Source organism: Eumetopias jubatus, unplaced genomic scaffold, assembly GCF_037043125.1.
Source record: "Eumetopias jubatus isolate StellerSeaLion01/CBP00866 unplaced genomic scaffold, mEumJub1_p1.0 scaffold_15, whole genome shotgun sequence".
Classification (NCBI taxonomy): domain Eukaryota; kingdom Metazoa; phylum Chordata; class Mammalia; order Carnivora; family Otariidae; genus Eumetopias; species Eumetopias jubatus.
This window is the reverse complement of record NW_028274821.1, coordinates 85219648-85244371: the sequence shown is the minus strand read 5'-3', so window position 1 is coordinate 85244371 and position 24724 is coordinate 85219648. Positions and strand designations below refer to the sequence as shown.

Here is a 24724-nt window from a genome sequence, read left to right as displayed (position 1 = left end):
CCTAGGACCTTTGAGAACTTCACAGTTGGACTTACAGCTAATGCGAATTGTGCTTTATAATTTATTACGTTCTGTCTCCGTGCGTATGGAATAGGACCACCCGTGCCGTATACACGTGCATTACCTCTGGTATCTGAAGAGCTCTGTGATTTGCAGTCACTACTTTAGACAATCTCTGAATATGTTCATGAAGAACCCTGCAAACCCCCCAAAACACATATGTAAATACATATTTCAGATAATAAGGTACACAAAGAGTCATAATTGGCTTTTTCAAAACATTTAAACTTATTTTGAAATACAGATCACAATTACAGTTGAGAGTATCTCTTAGCTCTAAGTATTCTCTTGTCAAAAAGAGTCTCACACTTAGGATCTGCTTAGAAATGCTAAGTGAGCTGAGGGGAGACAAGGAGAGGAGGGAAGTCCTCCTTCCCAGCCGAGGACAGCACATTCCAAGGGACAAAGGAGAGGAGGCCCAGCCCAGAAGCCACCGGGGGACGTGCTAATTAGTACAGAGCACAGAGGAAGTACAGGGATCAAAAGCCAGAAACCAAAGATGACAGAAGTTTAGATCGAGAAGGGCTCTTGAGAACACTCAAAACTCTCTCTCATTTCAGAGATGAAAATAATCAGGCTTAAAAAGGTGAAGGATCTGCCTAAGGTCACACACAGATTAGTAGCAGGGGCTACACCCAGCTTTCTTGGTTTCTACTGTTCTTTCCAGAATACTATGTTAACTGTCCACTCTGTAACACCTGCAGAAATGCCATGGAGGAGGGCGTAGGAATAATCTGCTTCAAAGCTACTCTTTGAGGTAAATAGTTTGACTGTCCCTAACTCCTTACCCCATTCTGGAAGCCAAAAACTGGTCTCTGGAGAGAAAACAGGTCCCATTTGGCAAAGTAAGTACAGAAGCCTGGGCAGATCTCTGAGAGTATGAACCAGTGGGAGAGGCAGGCTGGAACAATCCTAACCCATTCACTGAACATATACGCAAGATCTTAGCATTTCCATGAAAGAATCCTTCTATAAATCACTCACGCGTCACCCCGAGGTCCTATCACATGGACCCCTTGAGAGCCACTGGCACAGTAAGCCAGTGTTACTGCTGGGGTGCACAGAAGCCACTTCAACATGCTTGGGGGAGAAACAGGGTTGGAAAGCAGTGCTCAAGAAAATGCAAACAAGGAAACGTGAAAATATGAAATCATCCCTAGTCTCATTACTGAAAATATAACCCCTGTTACCACTCCAGGTATTTTTTTTTCAGGATTAATTTTTTTTTTAGGATTATTTTTTTAAATCTGCTTTATTGAGACATAATTCATACACCATACATTTCCAGATATTTTTTCATACCCAAACGTAGAGCTTTTCCTTCCTACTAAACAGAGAATGAGCATATGGAAGTCAGGCACTGTGCATGATGCTGCGGGAGAGTGGTGAATAAAAAGCATGATGTTCCTGCTCTTGTGGAGCCGATGACGCAGTGGAGGAGAGCGGCGCTCACCAGACGACCACACACAGCGGTGATCAAGAAGGGGGTGATTCTGCCCCCCTGAGGGGCATTCGGCAGTGCCTGGAGACATTCTGGTTCTCACAGCAGGGGGTACTACGGGTATCTAGTGTGTTCAGACCAGGGCTGCTGCTAAACATCCCACAAGGCACACAGCAGCCTCCCACACCAAAAAACTATCTGACCCAAAATGTCAGTAGCACCAGGCGGAGGAATGTCAAAGCACAACGGTGGCAAGTGCTAACAAAAGGTACACAGGCCCAGGAGAGCCCTGCCAGGGACAGGACCCAGCCGGAAAGGCCAGGGAAGAAGCACTGCAGTCAAGATCTGAAGGAAGAGAAAGGAGGGGAGAACACGCTTGTTTGGAAGAGCAGCGGTGCCCTCCAAAAGGCCACAGCAACTGAGACACCCCCCGGCCTCATTCCCACTGCCCTGAAAACAGAGTTACCCTTCTTTCTGATCTTGGAATCAGATGGGTGAAAAATGGTAACACACACTGCCTTCACCGTCACCCACTAAGTCTCAGCACAGCTGCTGTGGACATGGGAATGGCTGATGTACCCCTACGCAGTCAACCCGGGTGCAGTAAACATGGGAGTGCTCACTGGTCACGAAGTATGTCCCCATCCTGGTTAGGGTAGAAAGCAAGCTTGAAAATCCGATTCATCACACTGCGTTCGATGGCCAGCTGAGCGTCCTGAAGCTGCTCTTCACTCGCATTCTGCCATATGACATCCTGGGCCATCGCACCATAAAGGAACTGCAGAAAATCTTCTACCTGAGCAGTTTTATCATCAGCTGCTGTGAGTTGCTGAAAGTCTCCAATGCAAAATAACAATTTTTTAAATACACTATCTGAATAATTTTAAAAAGGAAATTACAGAAATCATTTTAATAACTAGCTATGCAGATGTTATGCACTTAAAGCCAAAAGTATCTGGGTAGGGTTTATTTTAGGAGAATACGTGGCCAAATCATTAAAATCGGGAGAAACGTAAGAAATATGCAAAAGTTTAAGAGCAAGGGGTTTGTTACAAAAATGACATACTTTGACTAATGTACTGAATCACTATACTGTACACCTAAAACTAAGACGACACTGTACATTAATTATAGTGGAATTTTAAAAATAAATATTAAAGAGTAAAAACTAAAAAAATTTTAATGATATACTTTGTTTTTGAATATGAGAAGAATTTTGTGGATCCAAAACTTTAACCAATTTTCCCAATTTTGTATAAACTACAGATATTCGATCCATGATAAAAATGACATTTACTGGTTCGACATCAAGGTTTAATGATTAAGAATCCATAAGACACCTGGGAATTTAAGGGACTACTAGTCTTAGACATGCAACTGCTCACACAAGCAATACAAAGATGTCCGCATCTCCCCACTAACACATGGCTGAAGAGCTGCTTAGTCTAAAAGCCTTTCGTTACCGTGAATGAATTCCCGGATCTTCTTTTCTTTGCTCTCAAGCAACAACCTCACACAGACAGTGGTGAAGTATCGATTGGCCACCTCTTTGTCCCGCAACACCCTCTGCAGTAGCCTCTCCAGGTGGGCCTGCGTGGTCTGCAGCCCTTGCCGGCAGCGAGTGAGATAAGCAATATAGGGTGCCCTTTTCCTAAAAGAAAATAGACTTTGCAGGACATCATATACATACAGTGCACACTTCCTCGGAGACGAAGAGCCCTACATGAATTAATCATGTCAGGCTGCAGACAACTGTCTTGAGGACTAATCATGCTGCCCGCTCGTGTTGGTGAAGAACAACACCTACTGGGCTGACCACTTAGCTACCTAATTCACTACATGTTACTAAGTCCCTAGGCATCCTTGATCTATTTTATATTGGCCCATGGTCTCCATGCTGTAAGACCTCACACCTCACAGGAAACTGATTGCTACAGAAGACTAAAACAACAAAATACAGGTTAATATAGCACTAGATCATTAAACATATCAGCGATTATTTGCTTACAGTCTAATTGTAACAATCATTAGAGCGCCCATCCCCTAAGCCTGGGGGCCTGGTTATCTCCCAAGAATCTCCCTGACGCTCTTCTCCTGAACTGTTAGCAAAGGGCGGCAGCAGACAGAGGGCAGCAATTTTTAGGCCTACGCCTGCTTCCCTGTTGCAGGGAATTCGTTTTTCCGGTCACCCCCAAGAATAGGAGCAGGATGCCCTAATTATCCTGGCCTCACCTCTGCTAACCCTGCTTCAGTGCAAAGCTGAAGGACAGTGCACATCTCTGTTAGTGGAGAGAGCTGCCCACTTACAACTGCATTTCCAGATAAATATACAAATGTGTTCTTTGGAAATCTACATCCAGATAAACACAGTCCAGCATGTTGCAGTTAGCCTAGATTCACTTGTGAAATCAAGACAGGGAAGAAGATCCTTGATGACAGGTGACAGGTGCAGGAGGCTGGGGTAAATACCTGTAGTCCTCGGCAATAGAGGCCAGCAGTTTCCTGCAAGTTCTGTTATCAAAGCGGCACACGCAACGCATTGTTTCTTGAAGTTGAGCCATTAAGTTCTTATCTTGTAAATTAATTGCTTCAGCTATTTGAACTTTTAAGAAGCATACAATTTCATTGTCTAAACAGAAAAAAAAAGACAGAGAGGGAGAATTCTGTTATTGTCGAGAATTTCCATTGCATGCCATCCCTCAGCCTCTGGGATGTCAGTTCTGCTCAACCACAGATCAGCAGAACTAAGCTGCACTGCCACTCACTTTAATGAAGCATCAGGAATCAAAGTGCCCTTACCCGATGCTAATACAAATAAACTAATGGAACCATATGGAATTGCTATATAGCTTACACAGGCCGTGTACAGGCAGTTTCACATAGTTCAACCCATAAATACAGGAAAAACTTACCCTCTGGGTCTGTATGGTCCGGTAAACCGTTCCTTGTTGAATGGGTTAGCACTGGGAAAGCAACAGAATCCGCAGAGCAAAGAGCAAGCCTCAGTTTCTTTTTTGCATCTCTGAAGAGTGAGTCAAAAGTACATTAATTTTTTTAAAGATTTTATTTATTTGAGAGAGAGAGAGGGAGGGAGAGGGAGGGAGAGGGAGGGAGAGGGAGGGAGAGGGAGGGAGAGGGAGGGAGAGGGAGGGAGAGGGAGGGAGAGCACAAGCGGGGGGAGGGGCAGAGGGAGAGGGAGAAGCAGACTCCCCCGCCGAGCAGGGAGCCCGATGCGGGGCACAATCCCAGGACCACGGGATCACAACCCAAGCCGAAGGCAGCCACCCAACCAACTGACCCACCCAAGCACCCCAAAAGTACAGTAATTTCTTCATGCAGATACGGTCACAGTTTATGAACACTCACTATATAAATTAATATGCTACCCCAGGACTCAAATGTTTCAAGCAGTCATAAATAAAAGATAGTTTTTAATTTACTGACACCTCACTTAAAGGAACAGGCTTTCTAGTTACCCAAGGAGCAAGGCTATAAAAATGCTCTGGGCAGGATCATTCTGTGAAGTCACCAGAATCAGTCAAACAACAAGTCCTTTGGACCCTGCAACATATACTGAGTCTCACAACAAACATTATGAGGAGAATGAGAAAGGGGCATTATGCCAGGGTCAGCAGGGGCCAGAGAAGTCACCAGACCCATCTCATCACGCAAACCAAGAATGCCCTCCATCACATCTCTTGAGAAAGGCTGATCCTGCCACAGGACGAGCTCACCACTTGACAAGAAGCCCTTCCTATTGCTCTACTGCTTGAAACTGCAGCTGACCCTGCCATCTGTTCAGTCTCCCCAGCATTTCCCCCGTGGCCAGGGAGCTTGGTGTGGGCAAAGGGACTGCCACTTGTGTCATTTGAATGACTGACGTGGCCTCTGTGAGCACATGTGGTTGGCTTTTCACCCCTGAATTGATATATGGCTTTTCACCCCTGAATTGCCTTTGATATATGGCATCCACGTGAAGCAGTCTTTTCAGGAAATAGCATTTCGTTCTTATTTCTCTGCTCTCTACATTTACTCGGTGGCTCAATGAATCATTTGACTTGAAGCAACTGCAGTGATGACGAAAAGTCCAAACCCACAAATCTGAAATCCTATCAAAGAAATACCTGTATGAGAAAGCAGAATCCTGAGGGTGGGCCGCCTGGCTCGCAGAGTCCGGGAGATCATCAGCCGAGATATTCTGCAGCGTTTCCTCTCGAGGAGAGTCATGTGCACTCTCACCATCACCCATGACCTCTGCACAAACCCACCCCCAAGAGAGGATAAAAGCAGGTTAACCTGGAAGAGTCTAGCACAAGGAGGTGTTCAAGCTACTCGACCATAAATTAGCACTGTACTTTACAGTCAGAGCTGTTCAATGAAGCACTGAATCACTGTCTGTTAAGTCACAGACTTTCATTGCCTTTAATCACAATTGCTAAACCACAGAACTAAGAGGGGCCTCAAAAATCATCTTACATAACACCCTCATGTTATAGTCATGGAATCCTGCCCAAGCAGAAAGTGGCTTACTGGACAGCCCTCAGCTCTCCAGGGCTCTTTACTAGGGCTTTTCCCACTGCCCAGGATGAGCTGGGACAGATCTGTGGCTCCTGCAGCTGGTTTTATATTTTTAATTAACCAATTTAGAGAATACGTTCATATATAAAATCAAAAGGAATAAAAACTCATACTATAATAAAGATACTGTGCTTACATAGGACAACTACCTTTATTAGGAGATAATTTCAAATGCTTCAGGGAAAAAAAGGAAAAAATATACAGAGAGAAAATGTGGCAAAATGTTAACAACTGATAAAGTCCAGGTAGAAGGAATATGGACCTTCACTGTACTATTCAACTCTTCCGTCCTTTGAAACTTTTCAAAATAATAAGTATGGGAAATCCATCTCTACTTTGGCTTCCCCTTACGCTCCCTATGATTTCTCCCTGAGCCATCTCACATTACCAGTCAGATTCTTCCAGGAACACTGGAAGTGTGGGCACACACAAGCAGAAACACATGCAGTATATAATTTATGCTTTTATATACATTTCTTTCCTCTTACTTTATCTTAGGGATTATACCATATTTTTCCGACAGCTATTCAAAATAGCTATTAAAAAGCTACTTTTTAGGGGCTCCTGGGTGGCTCAGTTGGTTAAGCAGCTACCTTCAGCTCAGGTCATGATCCTGGAGTCCCGGGATCAAGTCCCGCCCCAGGCTCCCTGCTCGGCAGGGAGTCTGCTTCTCCCTCTGACCCTCCCCCCTCTCATGTGCTCTCTCTCTCTCTCTCTCTCATTCTCTCTCTCTCAAATAAATAAATAAAATCTTTAAAAAAAAAAGCTACTTTTTATTCAGATCACTTTTCACTGTGATACCGAAGTTAGAACACTTGACCCATGAACAACATAGGTTTGAAATGCATGGGTCCACTTATACATGGATTATTTTTCTTTTCAATTTTTAAGTAATTTCTATACTCAACGTGGGGCTCGAACTCACAACCCCAAGATCAAGAATCACATGCTCTTCTGACTGAGCCAACCAGGCACTCCCATGTGGATTTTTTTTCAGTACATACATACAGTACTGTTAATATATTCTCTCATGATTTTCTAAGAATACTGTCTTTTCTCTAGCTTACTTTATTGTAAGAACAGAGTATATAATACATATAATATGCAAAATATGCTTAATTGACTATGTTGTTAAGGCTGCCAGTCAACAGTAGGCTATCAGTCATTTCTGGGGAGTCAAAAGTCACATATAAATTATTAACTATGTGGGACACTGGTGTCCCTACCGACCCACCCCACACACACCCCCACACCCCACACATTGTTCAGGGTCAACTGTATTCAAATCTTTATCATGATGATCACCTGTACTTTCATAGTTTGCCATTGCTCCTTCACTGGGGCTGGTTCGCTTAATGGCATTCCTGTATTTGTCCAGAATATCCTCAGCGACCTGAGCTTGTGCACTGAGTCTAGGGCTGGGATCATCTGCAGGGGAAAGGAGAGTACAGAATTAGCTCCCCTTGGTTTGTAGCAATTCTGATGTTAGTACGATACCAGTAGCATAATCCCAAAGGCGATTAGGAGGTAAGACTTAAAAAGAGCACATATCTCAATGTTAAGAGGCACCATGCAGCTGCCCGCTCATCCCATTTCTCAGTCTGAGAGCCTTGCCCAAGCACGAAATTGGAAGATTGGCTCCATTTTCTCATCACTGCCAAAATTCTGCATGACAGTGTTGGGAAGTTCAGTGCAGACTACACGGATGATGGGTTTCTAAAGCGCTTCCACTCAAGTTACTGTTATTAGCAGTTCATGCTAACAGAACTTCCAATAGTGCATCTTTATATGCAGATTCATGTATTCAGACATCTCCATGCTGAAGGAGGGGAAAAAGTTTCAAATTTAGAATTAAACCCTTTTAAATAATAAAAAATGCCTTCCTCTGCTCTTCCTGTATGACTCTCTCTCTGCACCACATTTGAAAACTTCAGGTATCAATATTCTGTCTTACTGAATCTCACCACAACAGTGCAGCTGCTAGAAGAGTGCACTTCTGTGCCTGCAGCGGTGTCAGAGGCAATCCGAGAGAATCTAGCCACTGCTGGAAAGTGCTGGGAATTGTACCCAGGGTACACGGAGAAAAAGCTTATCACCATCAACAGACGTAGCACTGTTTACTGTCAGGACCATAATCCTGTCAGCAAAATTAGTGCATCAAAATGTGTTCCTGAAGTCTAAGATGACACAGTCATCAAGGCAAAGAACTGCTACAGATCTATGGGACAAAATCAAGTTCTATAGTGAAATGCAAACACTCCTGAGATAGATCTAGACCAAGAAGGTAACCATGAATGTCCACATTCTGGTAGAATCCCATTTTTCAAAAAATCTAAAAACACATTAAAAAACACTAGATTTTATATATGTGTGTGTGTTGATAGCAGCTAATAATAATGGCAGCTCACATTTATTGAGCACTTACCACGTGCCAGGAACTGTGCTAAGCACCTTATATGAACGATCTCAATTAATCATCACAACAACCCTATAGGGAGGTACTGTTATCACCTCAGTTTTATGGACGAGGAAATCAGGTACAGAGAGGTTCAGTAGTATGCTCATGGGCTCTTCTGTTTCCATGGGGAAAAAAATTTAGTATCCATGTCTCTGTAAAATTGCAGTAAACTGTAGAGAAGGAGGGTTTCCAAACTAATTTAATCTTTCTGCTTTAATGGTATCTGAATGCATGAGAAGAGAATCCTAATAAAATCTGATCTTGAAAATGTAAACTGATAAACCTTTTATCATTACAAAATCTTTCTTTGGAGGGGAAGTACTTTTTTGCTATTGGTTTTGAGTGCTGTTGAGCATTCTGAAAAAGGAACAATAAAATGTGGCTAACCACAGGGAAAGCCGTAATGTCGCTTATAACCTTTATATCTACGCCATTAAGAACTTTATCCCAGGAAAGTAATGAAAACAAACAAAATATACTACATATACGAAGCTGTGAGCAGTATTTTCACCGTAAAAACTGGATACAATTCAAGTATCCAAAAGCAGGAGAACATTCACAATGCTATAAAATCATATGACAGATTATCTGTGAGCCAATACAAATTATTAAAACCAACCATGTCTATAAGAAACTGGAAAGGGTCTATGAAATAACATGTAGTAAAAGAAGAATAGAAAGTTACACAATACTCTGATTCAGTCATGAAAAAGCCATGTACAAATATGGAAAGATTGGGAAAGAATATGGAAAAAAAAAAAGGATAGTTAGGGTGACTGCATTATGGACAGACTGTTAAGAAATTTCCTTTCATATCATTAAAAGTTGATTTAATGATAATTTTCAACAGGTCATTAATTAGGACCAGACAGAAATTTCTGCACTAGTAGCAAAGCTAAATTGCTTGAATCAAACACAAAGAAAATGAAATACCTTATGGAAAAAAAAAAACAAAAAACACTTAACTCTACTTAGTTTCTAGATTAGGCACCAAGAACCAAGGAAAACATTTGCCCAAAGACACAAGCAAAAAATAATTTATAACTTCTCCAGTTATTAATTCAACATTTTAAAAACATTAGATTTCATTAAGAGTATTTCATTCCATAAACACTGGTGGTGGTCTAACACCAGGAACCTGGTAAGAAAACATTAATATGTTTCCAACTCCTCTCAATCGGACTGTAGGCTCCTGTGATTTGACTGAATAACCACAACACTTAGCACAGTGCCTGGCATGAGTCAGATGTTCAACAAGTATTTGCTGACTGAGTAAGACAGGCCTGGCGGCTCTCAGCAGGGGATCTTAGCCTGGACACATAGCTCCTGCTCTTCAAAACCCTTAATCCCAGGAGAGCCGCTGCACCAGATAAAGCAGGGATGTATGCTAGAGACCATGGAAATACATCTAAATACATGGAACCAGATACCAGAATGAACGCATTAAAATGGGATTCTACCTGTACTACGCTGAGCTACTTGAGGAGAATGTTCTTTGGAAACCTATACCATTTTTTAATAAAAATCTTCATTTTAATTTAGTAAGATAACATAGTTGAAAATCAAGATAAGAAAAAAAGAGGTGAGAAATTAATTTCTGGTCTAGATGCTCTACAGCCATCAGAAACAGTATACAAAGCTATCAAACTCAAGGTGGGGTCATTAACACTACTTCTCGAACTCATTCCTTTAAGGGTGCTCATTCATAATGTGCCAAACAGAAGCTGCAAAAACACAAATGCTGAATAAGGTAAGAATCCAATCCCCAGTTGTATTTTCCTTGGGTCAGATAGCAATGTTAAAATGATTCAAGCTGTAAAAAATTAGTAAAGTTTATAAATTTATGATACTGTTTGAACACTTTATCACAAAAAAAGGAAATGATTAGGTAGAACAGAATTTCACTATGATCCTGAATAATCAAGAACTACAGATGAGAATAAATTTAGAATTCTATGATCAACGTTAGAGAAAGCTATTTGATCAATGATCCAAAGATGTGGCATGCATCGCACTAAAACCATCACCACACTTTCCTAAAAGGCCCCATGTGGCATCGACCCCCTGGGATGTCGCGTTGTAGGGTTGTGCCTAGAGGCTCAGCCCCAGGGGCCTCATCATACACAAAAGTTATGATAATGAGGATGAGGATGGCGGTGGCGGTCTGCAGGAAGAGCACACTGAGGTTCACTGCGGCCACCGCCTGGAAGCCACGGAACTATGAAGAACACACTCCCCACTGCACACACACAGACACACTCTTCTAAAAAGGCAGTGCTTATGACGCCCAGGAAACAGTGCTATGAAATATGTGCTCTGGGAATGAAGGAGCCAGGAAGTCCATGGTCTACAAACCTGTGAGTGTTGAGAATCTGTCAGGCCCCACATCATCTTTGTCTTTTTCTTGTTTTTCTTTCTTTCTAAATGGTATAGGAGCTGGAAATTAAATAAAGTCAGTAGCGTGACACATAACATACTGCACTACTCGGAAGACAGCAGTCATTTTGGAGTATTAACTGGTGGGCCAACATTTCTAAGTGAAAGGAAGGTGAAAAGTTTAAAAGCTAAGGAATCCTGAGTGTCCACTGATAATCATTCTTAAAACAGTGTTGAAGGTTCTTACAGAAGCTTTCAGGATCTGCTTTGGGGTCATCTGTCACAGGAAGAATGATTTAACTCAAATCTGTTGGGACTAAATCAAAACCACTGCCTCTTAACCTTTGCTCGAAAACAACACATTCAAAGCTCTGAGCCTCAATCTCTCCTCATCAAGGGGGCTTGAGTGCAGCTGAAAGCAGAGCTCCTCAGCTCCTGAGCGCCACGGTGCCGAGAAGAGGACTTTGGAAGAAGTCCCTAGCCTTAACCCTGGATGATCTCTCCTTGCAGGAAGAGACGCTTTTGCCAACTCAAATCTCAGTATTTATTGCTACAATGCCAGGCTAGTCACAAAAAAAAAAAAAAAAAAAAAACAATTTTATACAACTGCCTTCCAAAATAAACACTCACTAATATTCAGAATATAAACATTCTCAACAAACATAAACATAAAAAGCTTAAGTTTACTCCAGGAATGTAAAGGATGAATTTTCAATGTTTAATTACCAATAGCATCCCTTTTTCCTGCAATAATTATTAGCAATACATATGTTAAAAGTCCCACGTTTAACCCTAATGGCATATGATATTTAAACAACCGTGACCTGCCTGACTTCCACTTATGAAACCACTACCATTTCCTGCAAAGAACAAGAACTATCATTTCTAAAGGTCTGCCTTCAGCATTCACCTGAGTGAAACCATTTTCTATACCCTCCAAACGGCTAGAAACTTAGGCCCAGCAAGCCACACAGAGGAGCTGACATACTGGCTCTCTGAAAGAGATTTGGGGGCTTTGCTTCTTGTTGCTAATATAATTCTAATATTTTATAAAATTACCTTTAGGCATGGCAGAAACAAAACGTTTTCTCCACCAAGGTCTGTTCCTGTCTGATTTCTCATCATCGCTATCTTTGCGTTCTTCAGTCTGCAGAAAAAGTTTGATGCTTTATTTGGAGTTGGACAGCAGGATAAATTACTAGGAAAAGGGTTTCAGTTTCTCTGTGAAATACAAAAACCACTCTTGTTTGTCTTAAAAGCAAAACTATTCTTATTGCTGTACAGGCAACTTCTGAAACATGGAAGTATACCTTTTAAGCACCAGACTATGATCTGCTTGAGGGCAGGCACTATCTCATTACTATTAGTAAACAAAAACCTTAATACAGAGCCTCACATAGAGTAAGGCACTCAATACTTTTGGAAGGAGTAAGCACAATGCACATAAAGTCTAGAGGGGTAGCAGTAATAATAAAATTGAGTATGGACTGTGTGCCAAATACCAAGGGTTAAGGATACGTATTATTGCATTTAAACCTCACAGTAGCCTTAGGAGATAATAATACTATTAAGCCCTTTTTACAGATGAGAAATAAGGGGCTAAAAAAAGTTATCTTCCTATCTTCTCCAAAGTAATATAGCCTGCATGTGGCATAGTTGGGACTCAAACCCAGATGCAAACAACTTCAAAGTTCATGTTTTGATCGCCAATTAAATTGAGTTATTAAAATCACATGTCAAAGAGCTGGGACTATATAGTTCCTTTACCAGCCTATCAAGTGACCTTAGACAAATCATTTAATTTCTCATCTCGGAAGGAAACTGTGAGGTTTAAATGAAATTAGATATAAAATTGCTTGGAGAAAAGTTCAAAGTGTCATAAAAATGCAAAATACATTACTACAAAACCAAAATAGTACAGGTTTCCCATGGGATACAGTGTGGACAAATTAGACTGACAGATCATCTTTAATCATGACCGCTGTCCATCTTCACTCTTAGATTTATATATACCGTGTTAATTTCACATATCAAGAGAACCAAGTGGACAGAACACTAAAGCTGACCACAATTAGCAAAATTCTTCTAGATGGCCTGTATCCCATACCTCTCCTCTTGAGGAGTCCTTACTCGGGGAGGAAGATGATGAATGAGGTGCAGCCACCAAAGAAGTAGCACCAATGGCTGCAGCTGGAGGGAGTTCTCGCTCTTCATTCCCTGGACGACGGTTCCAGCTGGGGTCACTCATAGGTCGCCGGACAGATGATACTATATCAGAGCTCCTGCTGCGGACTAATCTCTCAGGGTAAGAATGCCTTTGCTTGAATGCCTCCATTTCAGCTGGAGTCAAAACATGGGAACCAAAGTTTGGCAACCTGGCCTCATTTCCTCCCACAGCTCCTTCCAGGATTGGGGGATCTGGTGGTGGATGCGATGGCCTGGCATAGTGAACCTTTGGCCTTACCACGGCAGAAGCCCCTAGAACACAGGGGAAAAAAAGTTTGCAACTGAGATACAACTGATCCAACAAAGGCATCAACATAGGGTTTTGGTTCTGCTCTTCTGCCCAGGGTAAGTCAAAAAGCTCATTTGACTACTTTACCTTCATGTGAAGACAGTGGATCAAACATGGCAAGTAGAGACTCTGACTGAGAAGGAGGAGAGGTCAGCTGGTGGGCGCCTAAAATAAACGGGCAAACTGTAAGACCAATCAGAACTCATCACTAAGAGTTTCTACACAGTGAAAAAGGTTCTAGCATTCTTCCACAGTATTCCTTTTCTTTTTTTTTTAAAGATTTATTATTTGAGAGAGAGTGCACACATGGGGGAAGGAGCAGAGGGAGAGAGAGAGAATATCCTAACAGACTCCATACCCAGCACAAGCCCATGCAGGGCTTGATCTCCCAATCCTGAGGCCATGACCCGCACTGAAATCAAGAGTCGGATGCTCAACCGACTGAGCCACCCAAGCACTCCAGTTTTCCTTTTCTGATCAATAGAACTTGAGGGGCATATAAAAAAAAAAAGAGAATCTACTAAGTATCATATTCTGATTACTTCAAATTCATGGTATGTTTTTATCTACATACATGGATTTTAATGACATTTAAGTGGTATAGCAACCGCATGTTAATTACTTTTAATGGCCAAATCGTATTATAGTTAATGCAAGGAGTAGAGCCAAAAGATGTAAATCATCAAAATTTTCAGAATGTCACAACTGGGGCGCCTGGGTGGCTCAGTCATTAAGCATCTGCATTCAGCTCAGGTCATGATCCAGGATCCTGGGATCAAGCCCCGCATCGGGCTGCCTGCTCAGCGGGGAGCCTGCTTCTCCCTCTCCCACTCCCCCTGCTCGTGTTCCTGCTCTCTCTCTCTCTGTCAAATAAATAAATACAAAATAAAATCTTAAAAAAAAAGAATGTCACAACTGCCCTGAGCCTCACCTTCCCTCCACCTATAAAAATAAGGGCAAAAAATAGTATTAATAATAATAATAAGGGCAGGGGCGCCTGGGTGGCTCAGTCGTTAAGCGTCTGCCTTCAGCTCAGGTCATGATCCCCGCGTCCTGGGATTGAGCCCTGCATTGGGCTGCCTGCTCGGCGGGGAACCTGCTTCTCCCTCTCCCACTCCCCCTGCTCGTGTTCCTGCTCTCTCTCTCTCTGTCAAATAAATAAATAAATAATAAAATAAAAAAAAAAAGAAATGTCACAACTGCCCTGAGCCTCACCTTCCCTCCACCTATAAAAAATAAAGGCAAAAAATAATATTAATAATAATAATAAGGGCAGGGGCGCCTGGGTGGCTCAGTCATTAGGCGTCAGCCTTCGGCTCAGGTTATGGTCCCGGGGTGCTGGGAGCCCCGTGTCAAGCCTGCTTCTCCCTCTCCCTCTGTCGCTACCCTTGCTTGTGCTCTTTCTCTCTCTCAAATAAATAAAATCTTTAAAAAAATAAGGGCAATATTACCTAGAAGGAATATAAATAAAAAGTTGTAAAATTTGAAATTCTTATACTGTTCTCAGCAAATAACAATTTGTAAAAGTACTCCTAAACAAAAATGAATAATGCTACATTACACCACAAAACAGATTCAAACTACTCTCAGCTATGGAGTAAAAATGACTCCTCTAAGCATATGTCTACACAACCAATATCAGAAATATTAAAACAGGTAAGTATGCAGAGGCTAAAACTTTCAAATATATAAAAGAAACCTCTAGAGGTGCCTGGGTGGCTCAGTCAGTTAAGCATCTGACTCTTGATTTCGGCTCAGGTCATGATCTCAGGGCTGTGAGATCGAGCCCCGCTTGATTCTCTCTCTCCCTTTGTCTCTCCCCTTACCCCCCGCCCCAGGGCTCTCTCTCTCTCAAAAAAAAAAAAAAAAAAAGAAAGAAAAGAAGCAGTTACTCTAAACTTTTTGAATCTGAACTCTTTAATGTTAATGAATGACAGTACTTTGATTTTATGCTTTTTGATTTTCCTTTTGTTCTATACATTTACCTTCCTCTTAAAATTATAAAAACACTATATTATTATTAAAGACATCTTAGAATATGAGTTCTAAAATTTTGGTCTTAGGACACTTACATTCTTAAAAATTATTGCCCCAAAGAGCCTATATATGTTGGTTATACCTACTGACACCATATCATAAATTAAAAATGAAAACAAATATATATTTATATATTAATTCATTAAACATATCTGTTAAATGGTAATACAAATAACCCTTTTAAATGAAAAATAACTATTTTCCAAAATAAAAAAATAACAACTGACACTGTTTTACATTTTTACAAATTCCTTTAATGTAAGGCTTAATAGAACAGAGCTGGATTCTCCTATGAGCTTCTGCTTTCAATCTGTTGCAATACATATTTTGACTGAAGTATATAAACCTGGCCTCACACAGATTATGTAGTTGGAAAAGGGAAGATATTTTAACAGCCTTCTCAGATAATTGTGGACATTCTTCTATGATACGACACCAAATCTTGATTAGTAGTTTTTTAAAGGTTAGCTATAATTTGGAATCTAAAACCAAATCAATGAACTTTTACTCTGTTACATTAAAATTATTTGGTCTTTCACTTTAAAGGATTTTTGTAACATCATGCATTGATCACCTGGAAAATACTGGTTCAATGAGATATGCAGATCTTCCACATGTTAACACATTTCAATATATAATATCAAAAAATCACACGCTCATCAGAAAAACCACCAATCTCATCAGAAAAGTCTTTAAATATCAGAAAGCTGTCAAGCTCATGAAGGTGGATACAAGTTTTCTGAAATTCTCATTTTTACCTGAAAGCCTGAATTTTATCACTGGCAACAAACTCTACTGTCGGTTGTTTTCCTTGAAGTGATAGGCTCACTTTGTTAATTTTCAATAAATGCCTGCCAAATACCCAAATATGAATAACTACAGTTTGTCAGTCATTCTTTCAAGTAAAAATGGTGTGTCATGAAAAACAAACAAGAGAAGAAACAGCTAGTTAAGCTCACAGCTCCAATAACCATCTAAGTGTTTTTCCTTGAGATACTTCACCACCATGCATTAGGAGTATTTCCTATTTCTTCAGAATTTTGAACAGATGTGTATTCAGGGTTGAGATGTAATTAAATAATTTTTACTGATTCATGAAAGATTTCTTTTTTAACTGTGAGAGAATATAGTGACTGCTAACTGTTCAGTACCACTGCTTTGCTTCATGCTAAGGCCCACCCCAGCAAATGTACCCACCTTTGCTTGTGCACCATCAGTGCAAATGTCAATATAGTGAAAAGGACAACAACCTTTTACTATTATGAAAACAGTTTTGACCTCATTACCCCTCATTCACCAAAAGGGTCTTAAGGGTCCTCAGTGGTCCATGGAGACTATACTCTGAAAATTGCTTATTTAGAACAGTGGTTCTCAAATGGGGCTATTCTGTTCCCCAACGGATCATGTGGTAGTATCTGGAGACATTTTTGGTTGTCACAACTGCAGGGGAAGAAGGGGGTGCTATGTTCCTGGTAGAGGCCAGAGATGTCACTAAACATCCTATAATGCACAGAACAGGTTTCCATAACAAAGAACTACCTGGCCCAAAATGTTAATAGTGTTGAGGATGAGAAATCTTGGTTTAGAACAAACAAAAAACATTTTTTGTAAGAAAGAAAAAGTATCTAAAAGCCCAGTACATAAAACCACTGCTAGCATTTTGGCATTTCTTTCCTGTGCTTTCTCTATGATAGTTTTTTTAATCAAAAACAAAAACAAAACCCAGCCGCATAAATTATGAGTGGGTGCATCAAAATTCACTTAGCAATTCTATTTTTCAACCCTTAGGTTGTTTCTCATTTTCTGCCAATATAAATGCTATGAAGAACGTAAGACTTTCTGCATACATGGAATGGTTTCCTGATGACTAATTCCTAAAGTGGACTAACTGAACCAAATTTAGTTTGTGAATTTTTTTTTTTTTTTTTTTTTTAAGTAGGCTCTGGGCCCAGTGTGGAGCCCAACACAGGACCTGAACGCACGACCCTGAGAATAAGACCTGAGCTGAGACCTAGAATCGGATGCTTAACCAAGTGAGCCACCCAGGCGCCCCTGGTTTGTGAATTTTCAAGGCCTTACATACGTACTGCCAAAATTATGCCCTGAAGTGCTCGATCAACTGATATTATCACTGGCAAAAGTATAAGACTGCCAGTTTCACCTGTGAATGTGATCATTTTTAAGTCATTCTCCTTTCCCCTTCTTACCATGAGTTACTTCATCCATGTCTGGACTAGTGACAGAATCTTTACCCCCAAAATCAGAGCTGCACTCAGATCTCAGGTCTTCAATCTTATTGGGAATATCCTCAGAGGTTGCACTAATGCCTTTAAAAAAAAAATAAAGTAAAAAATAAACAGCAAAAAACAAAATAACCACACAAAAAGTATATGAAGTTTGGAGAAATGTAAATATTCTCAAAATTTTTATGTCCCAGTGCTATACGTGTGAGATGTTTGGTATCATATCCTTTATTGTACTACTGCCTAAATATGCTTGCCTTGATTTGTACAACATAATTGCAAGTATCATGTGGTATCCAAATACAGTAGCAGAGGCCACCAAGAACAGATAGAATTAGAGAGGGAACACACAGACTGTTTGCCAATTACTTCAACAGGCTCTAGAAAGCCACATGTTAAGTTCTCATAGATTTAAGGTCCCACGGAAATAATTTTGTTTCCTAGAAATTCCTCAACTCTTAAATAAAACATATCTCTGTTAACAACTTTATAAATGAAGAGGTGGGAACACACCTTGCAATCCTTATTCCTTAAAACAAGACAGACATACCCGACACAACACTGAGGCCTGGTGTGCTGGGGCGGGAACTGACCTCCCTGACATCCGTATCATCAGATGTGCTACCTAGTCCAGAACAGCTCTCCAGCTCTTGTAGACGCTCCTCCTGCTTTAGATCCGGGGCCTCTAAACAGAAGACATGAGGTGCCACATGAGTGATTCTGTTAGCATGCCACAGGTTCAGCCTGTGACCCACATGAGGAAAGCTACCAGAGTGTGAATGAAATCATTGTAAACAGATTTCTAAGTCTGGGCCAGTTAGCAAAGTTAGTTAGATCGAGTGTTAAAGAAGCTGAGGTTGGGATTTTCATTCCAATATAGGCCAGTTTGTTGTGCAAAGGTGAAAACTCTGCCTGTAGATCACTAATCTCATAAAATATGCTGCTGGTTAAGAAGTAAACTCAACAAGAGCATACAGAATAGCTTAACATTAAACCAAACATTTTCTAAAAATAACTCCTCCGGACACTCAACAGATAGTAAGCTAACTGTACTGTCTCCTTATGTAAAGGTCAGCATGTCTGAGTGCATTAATATTATAAACATATCAGAATCACTTAATTATTCTTGAGCCCAGTAGATCAGACAGAATGTAATTCAGATATACAGTTACTTAAATTTGCATTCTGGTAGTTGACATTTAATCGAAAGCAAAATTTTAATCTTCATAATCAGAAAAAAAGGAGAAATGCAATATTTAAGAAAAGAGAAAGTACAAAACACTTTATATATATTTGTAATAATCCTACACAAAGTAATTCTCAGGACTCCAGAGTCTCAATTTCAGTACATTTCAAAATTAGATATCTTTTAAAGGGTCAAGTTCTCCCTGGGATGAATCTGGGCATGCTTACCATGCATCCAACTGCTCAGGGTTCAAGCTGTACTGCTATTCCTATTTTGTGATGAGTTAGTGGGAGATACCAAACTCAGTGTCACACACAGAACTCTGGTGAGTTGCTAACAAATACTTACAAATAACTGAACACAGAGTCAAAAAGCACCTGCCATCTTAGCCTATGCCATCCAACTGCATTTTTTCTTGATGGACAGAAAATGCCCTAACTGTCCATCTGAAATTCTTAGTAATATGGTTGTGTCACGCTTGACAAAATGTACACAGTACAGGAATTAAGATACCTTACATTTAAAACTTCTGTGCAAATCAAAAAGCAAACAATGACAGCATACTAACCTGAGTCACTTGGCAATACCTCTACACTCCAAGCTTCGCTTGTTGTCTCTGATATGGTAGAACCAGTGCAGGGGTCAAGAAGCACTGACCCTGAACCTGGCAGGCACAGTAAACTGCCTAACATGTTCTCTGCTGCTGCACCTGTATAACCAGTGGGGAGCAAAGGGTTAACGAAGATCCTGATGGAAAGAGCAGTGATAATGGAGAAGGGCCAAACACTAAACTAACTGTCATCTCTACTCTATCCACAAGAAGGAAGCCAAGGTAAGTGTAATTTCAATCAACAGCACCACTAAAAACAAAATTTCCGACATTGGTCACAATGGCACAAGCTCCTTTTTCTCAGTTTCCTCCTGTTCACCTTGGACTCTCCATAGAGAAAACATCCATCATTAGGTCAAGTCATTTCAACTAGCTTTCATCTTGGTTTTGTAGCACATTTTTACATGTGTCCCAAAATACCTAAAATGTATAGTCCTCACAGGGATCAAAAACACTCAAATGGAGACACTAAACCACAGAAAGTTATACTGGCCAAATATGTTTTCTTCTGGCACATTAGCCACATATTCAGAGCAGTAAAATATATTTGCAGGAAAATACACATCTCTGTAGCACGCATTCAACTGCAAATACAGCTCATTGCTCAAACAGAGCTTTCTGCCAGGAAAAATACTACTTTGGCCCCTGAAACAAAGTAATGCAAAACCAATTAAGAAATCTGTTTACACTACTTAAAAATACAAATAGAAAGGATTAAACATTATCATACACCGTGTTAGAAATACTCAAGTTCAGGATGCTCCATGACACCTGATAACGCCTAACAAAAGAACAATTCTACTGCAGTGCATAAAAAACTTTTGGCAAAAGGTTACTGGTGAAAGTTACCTTTTAAAGATATATCATAAAATAATTACAAATAAAATAACATCTGGAACTTGCCTAAACATAACAGGGGGACAGGGTAAAAGGGGTAGTGGGAGAAGAGATGAGACAAAACTGGCCACGTGTGCATGTGTAATAGTTAAAGCTGAATGACTGGTACACAGAGTACATTCTTCCCTCTTGTATTTGCCTGAAACGTTCCATGATTTAAAGAGAAAATGAAGATGCTGCTTATAGGACTGTATGAAATCTTTCAGAACTCAGAGAACAGTACCCTAAAGGGGGTGAATTTTAAAGTATGTAAATAGTACCTCCATAAACTTGTATTTAAAAAAAAAGAAAAAACTAGTTACTCTTTGGAAATGAATTAATCCTTCCAGAAGAAATTCCTTTTTTTTTTTTTTTCCCTTAAGTAAGCTCTACACCCAAAGTGGGGCTTCAACTCACAACCCTGAGATCAAGAGTCACATACTCTACCGAGTGAGCCAGCCAGGCACCCTATTAAATTCAATTTTTAGAGAATCTCAGTATTATATTATTCTGAAAGATTTTATGGCTATAATCTATAAGAATTTTCATTTTCAGGTTAGGTGTGTAGTCTCAAAAAGAATATCCTCAGAATATATATTATGCCCTGAAAAGAAGCTAATTCAGAAGACTGGTTTTTCTTTTTTGGCAGGGGAGGGGGAGTTAAACGCAGACAGGGAAAAACGCTACCTATATTTCGGTAAGGAAAAAAAGACACAAGTGCCTTGTTACATAGTTATCTCAGCTTCCTAGGTCTGTCTGTCTGAGGCTGAAGTCCCTGCCCATGAGGGTAGATAGATATGAATAACTAAACAGCAATCTTCCAGAGAAATTAAACAGCAGTTACCTGCAATTTCTTGTAAGCGATCTTCATCAATGTTAGGGTCGAAATCACTTCCCAAGACATCTGTACTCCAGGTCTCACTCACTGTTTCTGATATATCTCTGTCATCTGTCAGTCCCATCATGTCACGTATTTCAAACTTCCTTAACTTATCATCAAGATTATCTTGTGTTGTAGCTATCAGAAACAAAATTATGCATTTTGAAAATGACAGCACAGCTATTTTTTTAAATCAACTTTAAAGATACATATTTTATCATTAACACCAAGCATGCAATACCAGCATTGAATTATCCCCCTACAGATGTACTGTTTCCTTCTATGAACTAAGCTCAGCATCTGTACCCCCATTTCTGACAGATTAACTGGGGCAACCTCTGCAGTGTGACTCTGATAAAAAATTGGGATAAATGGCAGCAGACCTATCCATAGAGACCTGGCAGGCCGGAAAGGACTCGCATGATATATCCAGAGCACTAAACAAGAAAAATATGCAGCCAAGAATACTACATCCAGCTAGGCTGTCATTGAAAATAGAAGGAGAGATAAAAAGCTTCCAGGACAAACAAAAACTAAAGGAATTTGCAAACACGAAACCAGCCCTACAAGAAATATTGAAAGGGGTCCTCTAAGCAAAGAGAGAGCCTAAAAGTAACATAGACCAAAAAGAAACAGAGACAACATACAGTAACAGTCACCTTACAGGCAATAAAGTGGTACTAAATTCATATCTTTCAATAGTTACCCTGAATGTAAATGGGCTAAATGCCCCAATCAAAAGACACAGGGTATCAGATTGGATTTAAAAACAAGACCCATCAATATGCTGTCTGCAAGAGATTCATTTTAGACCCAAAGACACTTCCAGATTTAAAGTGAGGGGGTGGAAAACCATTTACCATGCTAATGGACATCAAAAGAAAGCTGGGGTGGCAATCCTTATATCAGGCAAATTAGGTTTTAAACCAAAGACTATAATAAGAGACGAGGAAGGACACTATATCATACCTAATGGGTCTATCTAACAAAAAGATCTAACAATTTTAATTATCTATGCCCCTAACATGGGAGCAGCCAATTATATAAGCCAATTACTAACAAAATCAAAGAAACACATCGACAATAATACAATAATAGTAGGGGACCTTAACACCCCCCTCACTGAAATGGACAGATCATCTAAGCAAAAGATCAACAAGGAAATAAAGGCTTTAAATGATACACTGGACCAGATGGACTTGACAGACATATTCAGAACATTCCATCCCAAAGCAACAGAATACACATTCTTCTTGAGACTGGAACATTCTCCAGAATAGATCCCATCCTGGGTCACAAATCAGGTCTCAACCGGTACCAAAAGACTGGGATCATTCCCTACATATTTTCAGACCACAGTGCTTTGAAACTTGACCTCAATCACAAGAGGAAAGCTGGAAAGAACTCAAATATATGGAGGCTAAAAAGCATCCTACTAAAGAACAAATGGGTCAACCAGGAAATTAAAGAATTAAAAAAGCTCATGGAAACAAATGAAAAGGAAAACACAACTGTTCAAAATCTTTGGGATGCAGCAAAGGCAGGCCTAAGAGGAAAGTATATAACAATACAAGCCTTTCTCAAAAAACAAGAAAGGTCTCAAATACACAACCTAACCCTATACCTAAAGGAGCTGGAGGAAGAACAGACGGGACCACAGGAAGAACCCCTAAACCCAGCAGGAGAAGAGAAATAATAAAGATCAGAGCAGAAATCAATGAAATAGAAACCAAAGAACAGCAGAACAGATTAACAAAACTAGGAGCTGGTTCTCTGAAAGAATTAATAAGATTGATAAAGCCCTGGCCAGACTTATCAAAAAGAAAAGAGAAAGGACCCAAATAAATAAAATCATGAATGAAAAGAGGAGAGATCACAACCAACACCAAAGAAATACAAACAATTATAAGAACATATGAGCAACTATATGCCAGCAAATTAGACAATCTGGAAGAAATGGAAGCATTCCTAGAGATGTACAAATTACCAAAACTGAACCAGGAAGAAATAGAAAACCTGAACAGACCCATAATCAGTAAGGAAATTGAAGCAGTAATCAAAAATCTCCCAACAAACAAGTGCCCAGGGCCAGATGGCTTCCCAGGGGAATTCTACCAAACATTTAAAGAAGAATTAATACCTATTCTTCTGAAACTGTTCCAAAAAATAGAAATGAAAGGAAAACTTCGAAACTCGTTTTATGAGGCCAGCATTACCTTCATCCCAAAACCAAATACCCCATCAAAAAGGAGAATTACAGACCAATATCCCTGAAGAACATGGATGCAAAAATTCTCACCAAAATACTAGCCAACAGGATCCAACAGTACATTAAAAAGATTATTCACCACAACCAAGTGGGATTTATTCCTGGGCTGCAAGGTTGGTTCAACACCCGCAAATCAATCAATGAGATATAATACATTAATAAAAGAAAGAACAAGAACCATATGATACTCTCAATAGATGCAGAAAAAACATTTGACAAAGTACAGCATCCTTTCTTGATTAAAACTCTTCAGAGTGTAGGGACAGAGGGTACATACCTCAATATCATAAAAGCCATCTATGTAAAACCCATGGCAAATATCATTCTCAATGAGGAAAAACTGAGAGCTTTTCCCCTAAGGTCAGGAACACGGCAGGGATGTCCACTATCACCACTGCTATTCAACATATTACTAGAACTCATAGCCTCAGCAGACAACAAAAAGAAATAAAAGGCATCCGAATCAGCAAAGAAGAAGTCAAACTCTCACTCTTTGCAGATGATACGATACTTTATGTGGAAAACCCAAAAGACTTCCACCCCAAAACTGCTAGAACTCATAAAGGAATTTAGTAAAGTGGCAAGATACAAAATCAATGCACAGAAATCAGTTGCATTTCGGGCGCCTGGGTGGCTCAGGTGGTTAAGCGTCTGCCTTCGGCTCAGGTCATGATCCCAGGGTCCTGGGATCGAGTCCCGCATCGGGCTCCCTGCTCCTTGGAAGCCTGCTTATCCCTCTGCTTCTCCCTCTCTCTCTCTCTCCTCCTCTGTCTCTCATGAATAAATAAATAAAATCTTTAAAAAAAAAAAAAAAGAAATCAGTTGCATTTCTATACACCAACAACAAGACAGAAGAAAAAGAAATTAAGAAGTCAATCCCATTTACAATTGCACCCAAAACCATAAGATACCTAGGAATAAATCTAACCAAAGAGGCAAAGAATCTGTACTCAGAAAACTATAGAATACTCATGAAAGAAATGGAAAAATGTTCCATGCTCATGGGTTGGAAGAACAAATATTGTGAAAATGTCTATGCTATCTAAGGCAATCTACACATTTAATGGAATCCCTATCAAAATACCACTAACTTTCTTCAAAGAACTGGAACAAATAATCCTAAAATTTGTATGGAACCAGAAAAGACCCCGAATAGCCAGAGGAATGTTGAAAAAGAAAAGCAAAGCTTGTGTAG

The 24724-nt window shown here is 40.1% G+C and overlaps 1 protein-coding gene across 7 annotated transcripts in view; it reads right to left on the bottom strand.

Moving 5' to 3' along the window:
- Window positions 1-24724, bottom strand: part of GAPVD1 (GTPase activating protein and VPS9 domains 1) — a 79004-nt gene that overhangs the window by 7779 nt on the left and 46501 nt on the right. For 4 of the 7 annotated variants that reach the window (XR_015766888.1, XM_088019051.1, XM_028107596.2 and 1 more), the window contains exons 11-25: window positions 21225-21398; window positions 19463-19603; window positions 18259-18393; window positions 17673-17792; window positions 13516-13593; window positions 13021-13391; window positions 11973-12060; window positions 10893-10973; window positions 7385-7507; window positions 5626-5755; window positions 4414-4523; window positions 3971-4130; window positions 2965-3152; window positions 2125-2338; window positions 125-197 (exon numbers count right to left, since the gene is read on the bottom strand). Coding sequence is in view for 6 of the 7 variants with exons in the window: in XM_088019051.1 (XP_087875177.1) it covers window positions 125-197; window positions 2125-2338; window positions 2965-3152; window positions 3971-4130; window positions 4414-4523; window positions 5626-5755; window positions 7385-7507; window positions 10893-10973; window positions 11973-12060; window positions 13021-13391; window positions 13516-13593; window positions 17673-17792; window positions 18259-18393; window positions 19463-19603; window positions 21225-21398 (2186 nt within the window). In the remaining variant the exon portion in view is untranslated. The remainder of the gene's footprint in view (window positions 1-124; window positions 198-2124; window positions 2339-2964; window positions 3153-3970; window positions 4131-4413; window positions 4524-5625; window positions 5756-7384; window positions 7508-10892; window positions 10974-11972; window positions 12061-13020; window positions 13392-13515; window positions 13594-17672; window positions 17793-18258; window positions 18394-19462; window positions 19604-21224; window positions 21399-24724) is intronic. The other 3 variants (XM_028107598.2, XM_028107600.2, XM_028107599.2) reach the window with 2 other exon arrangements.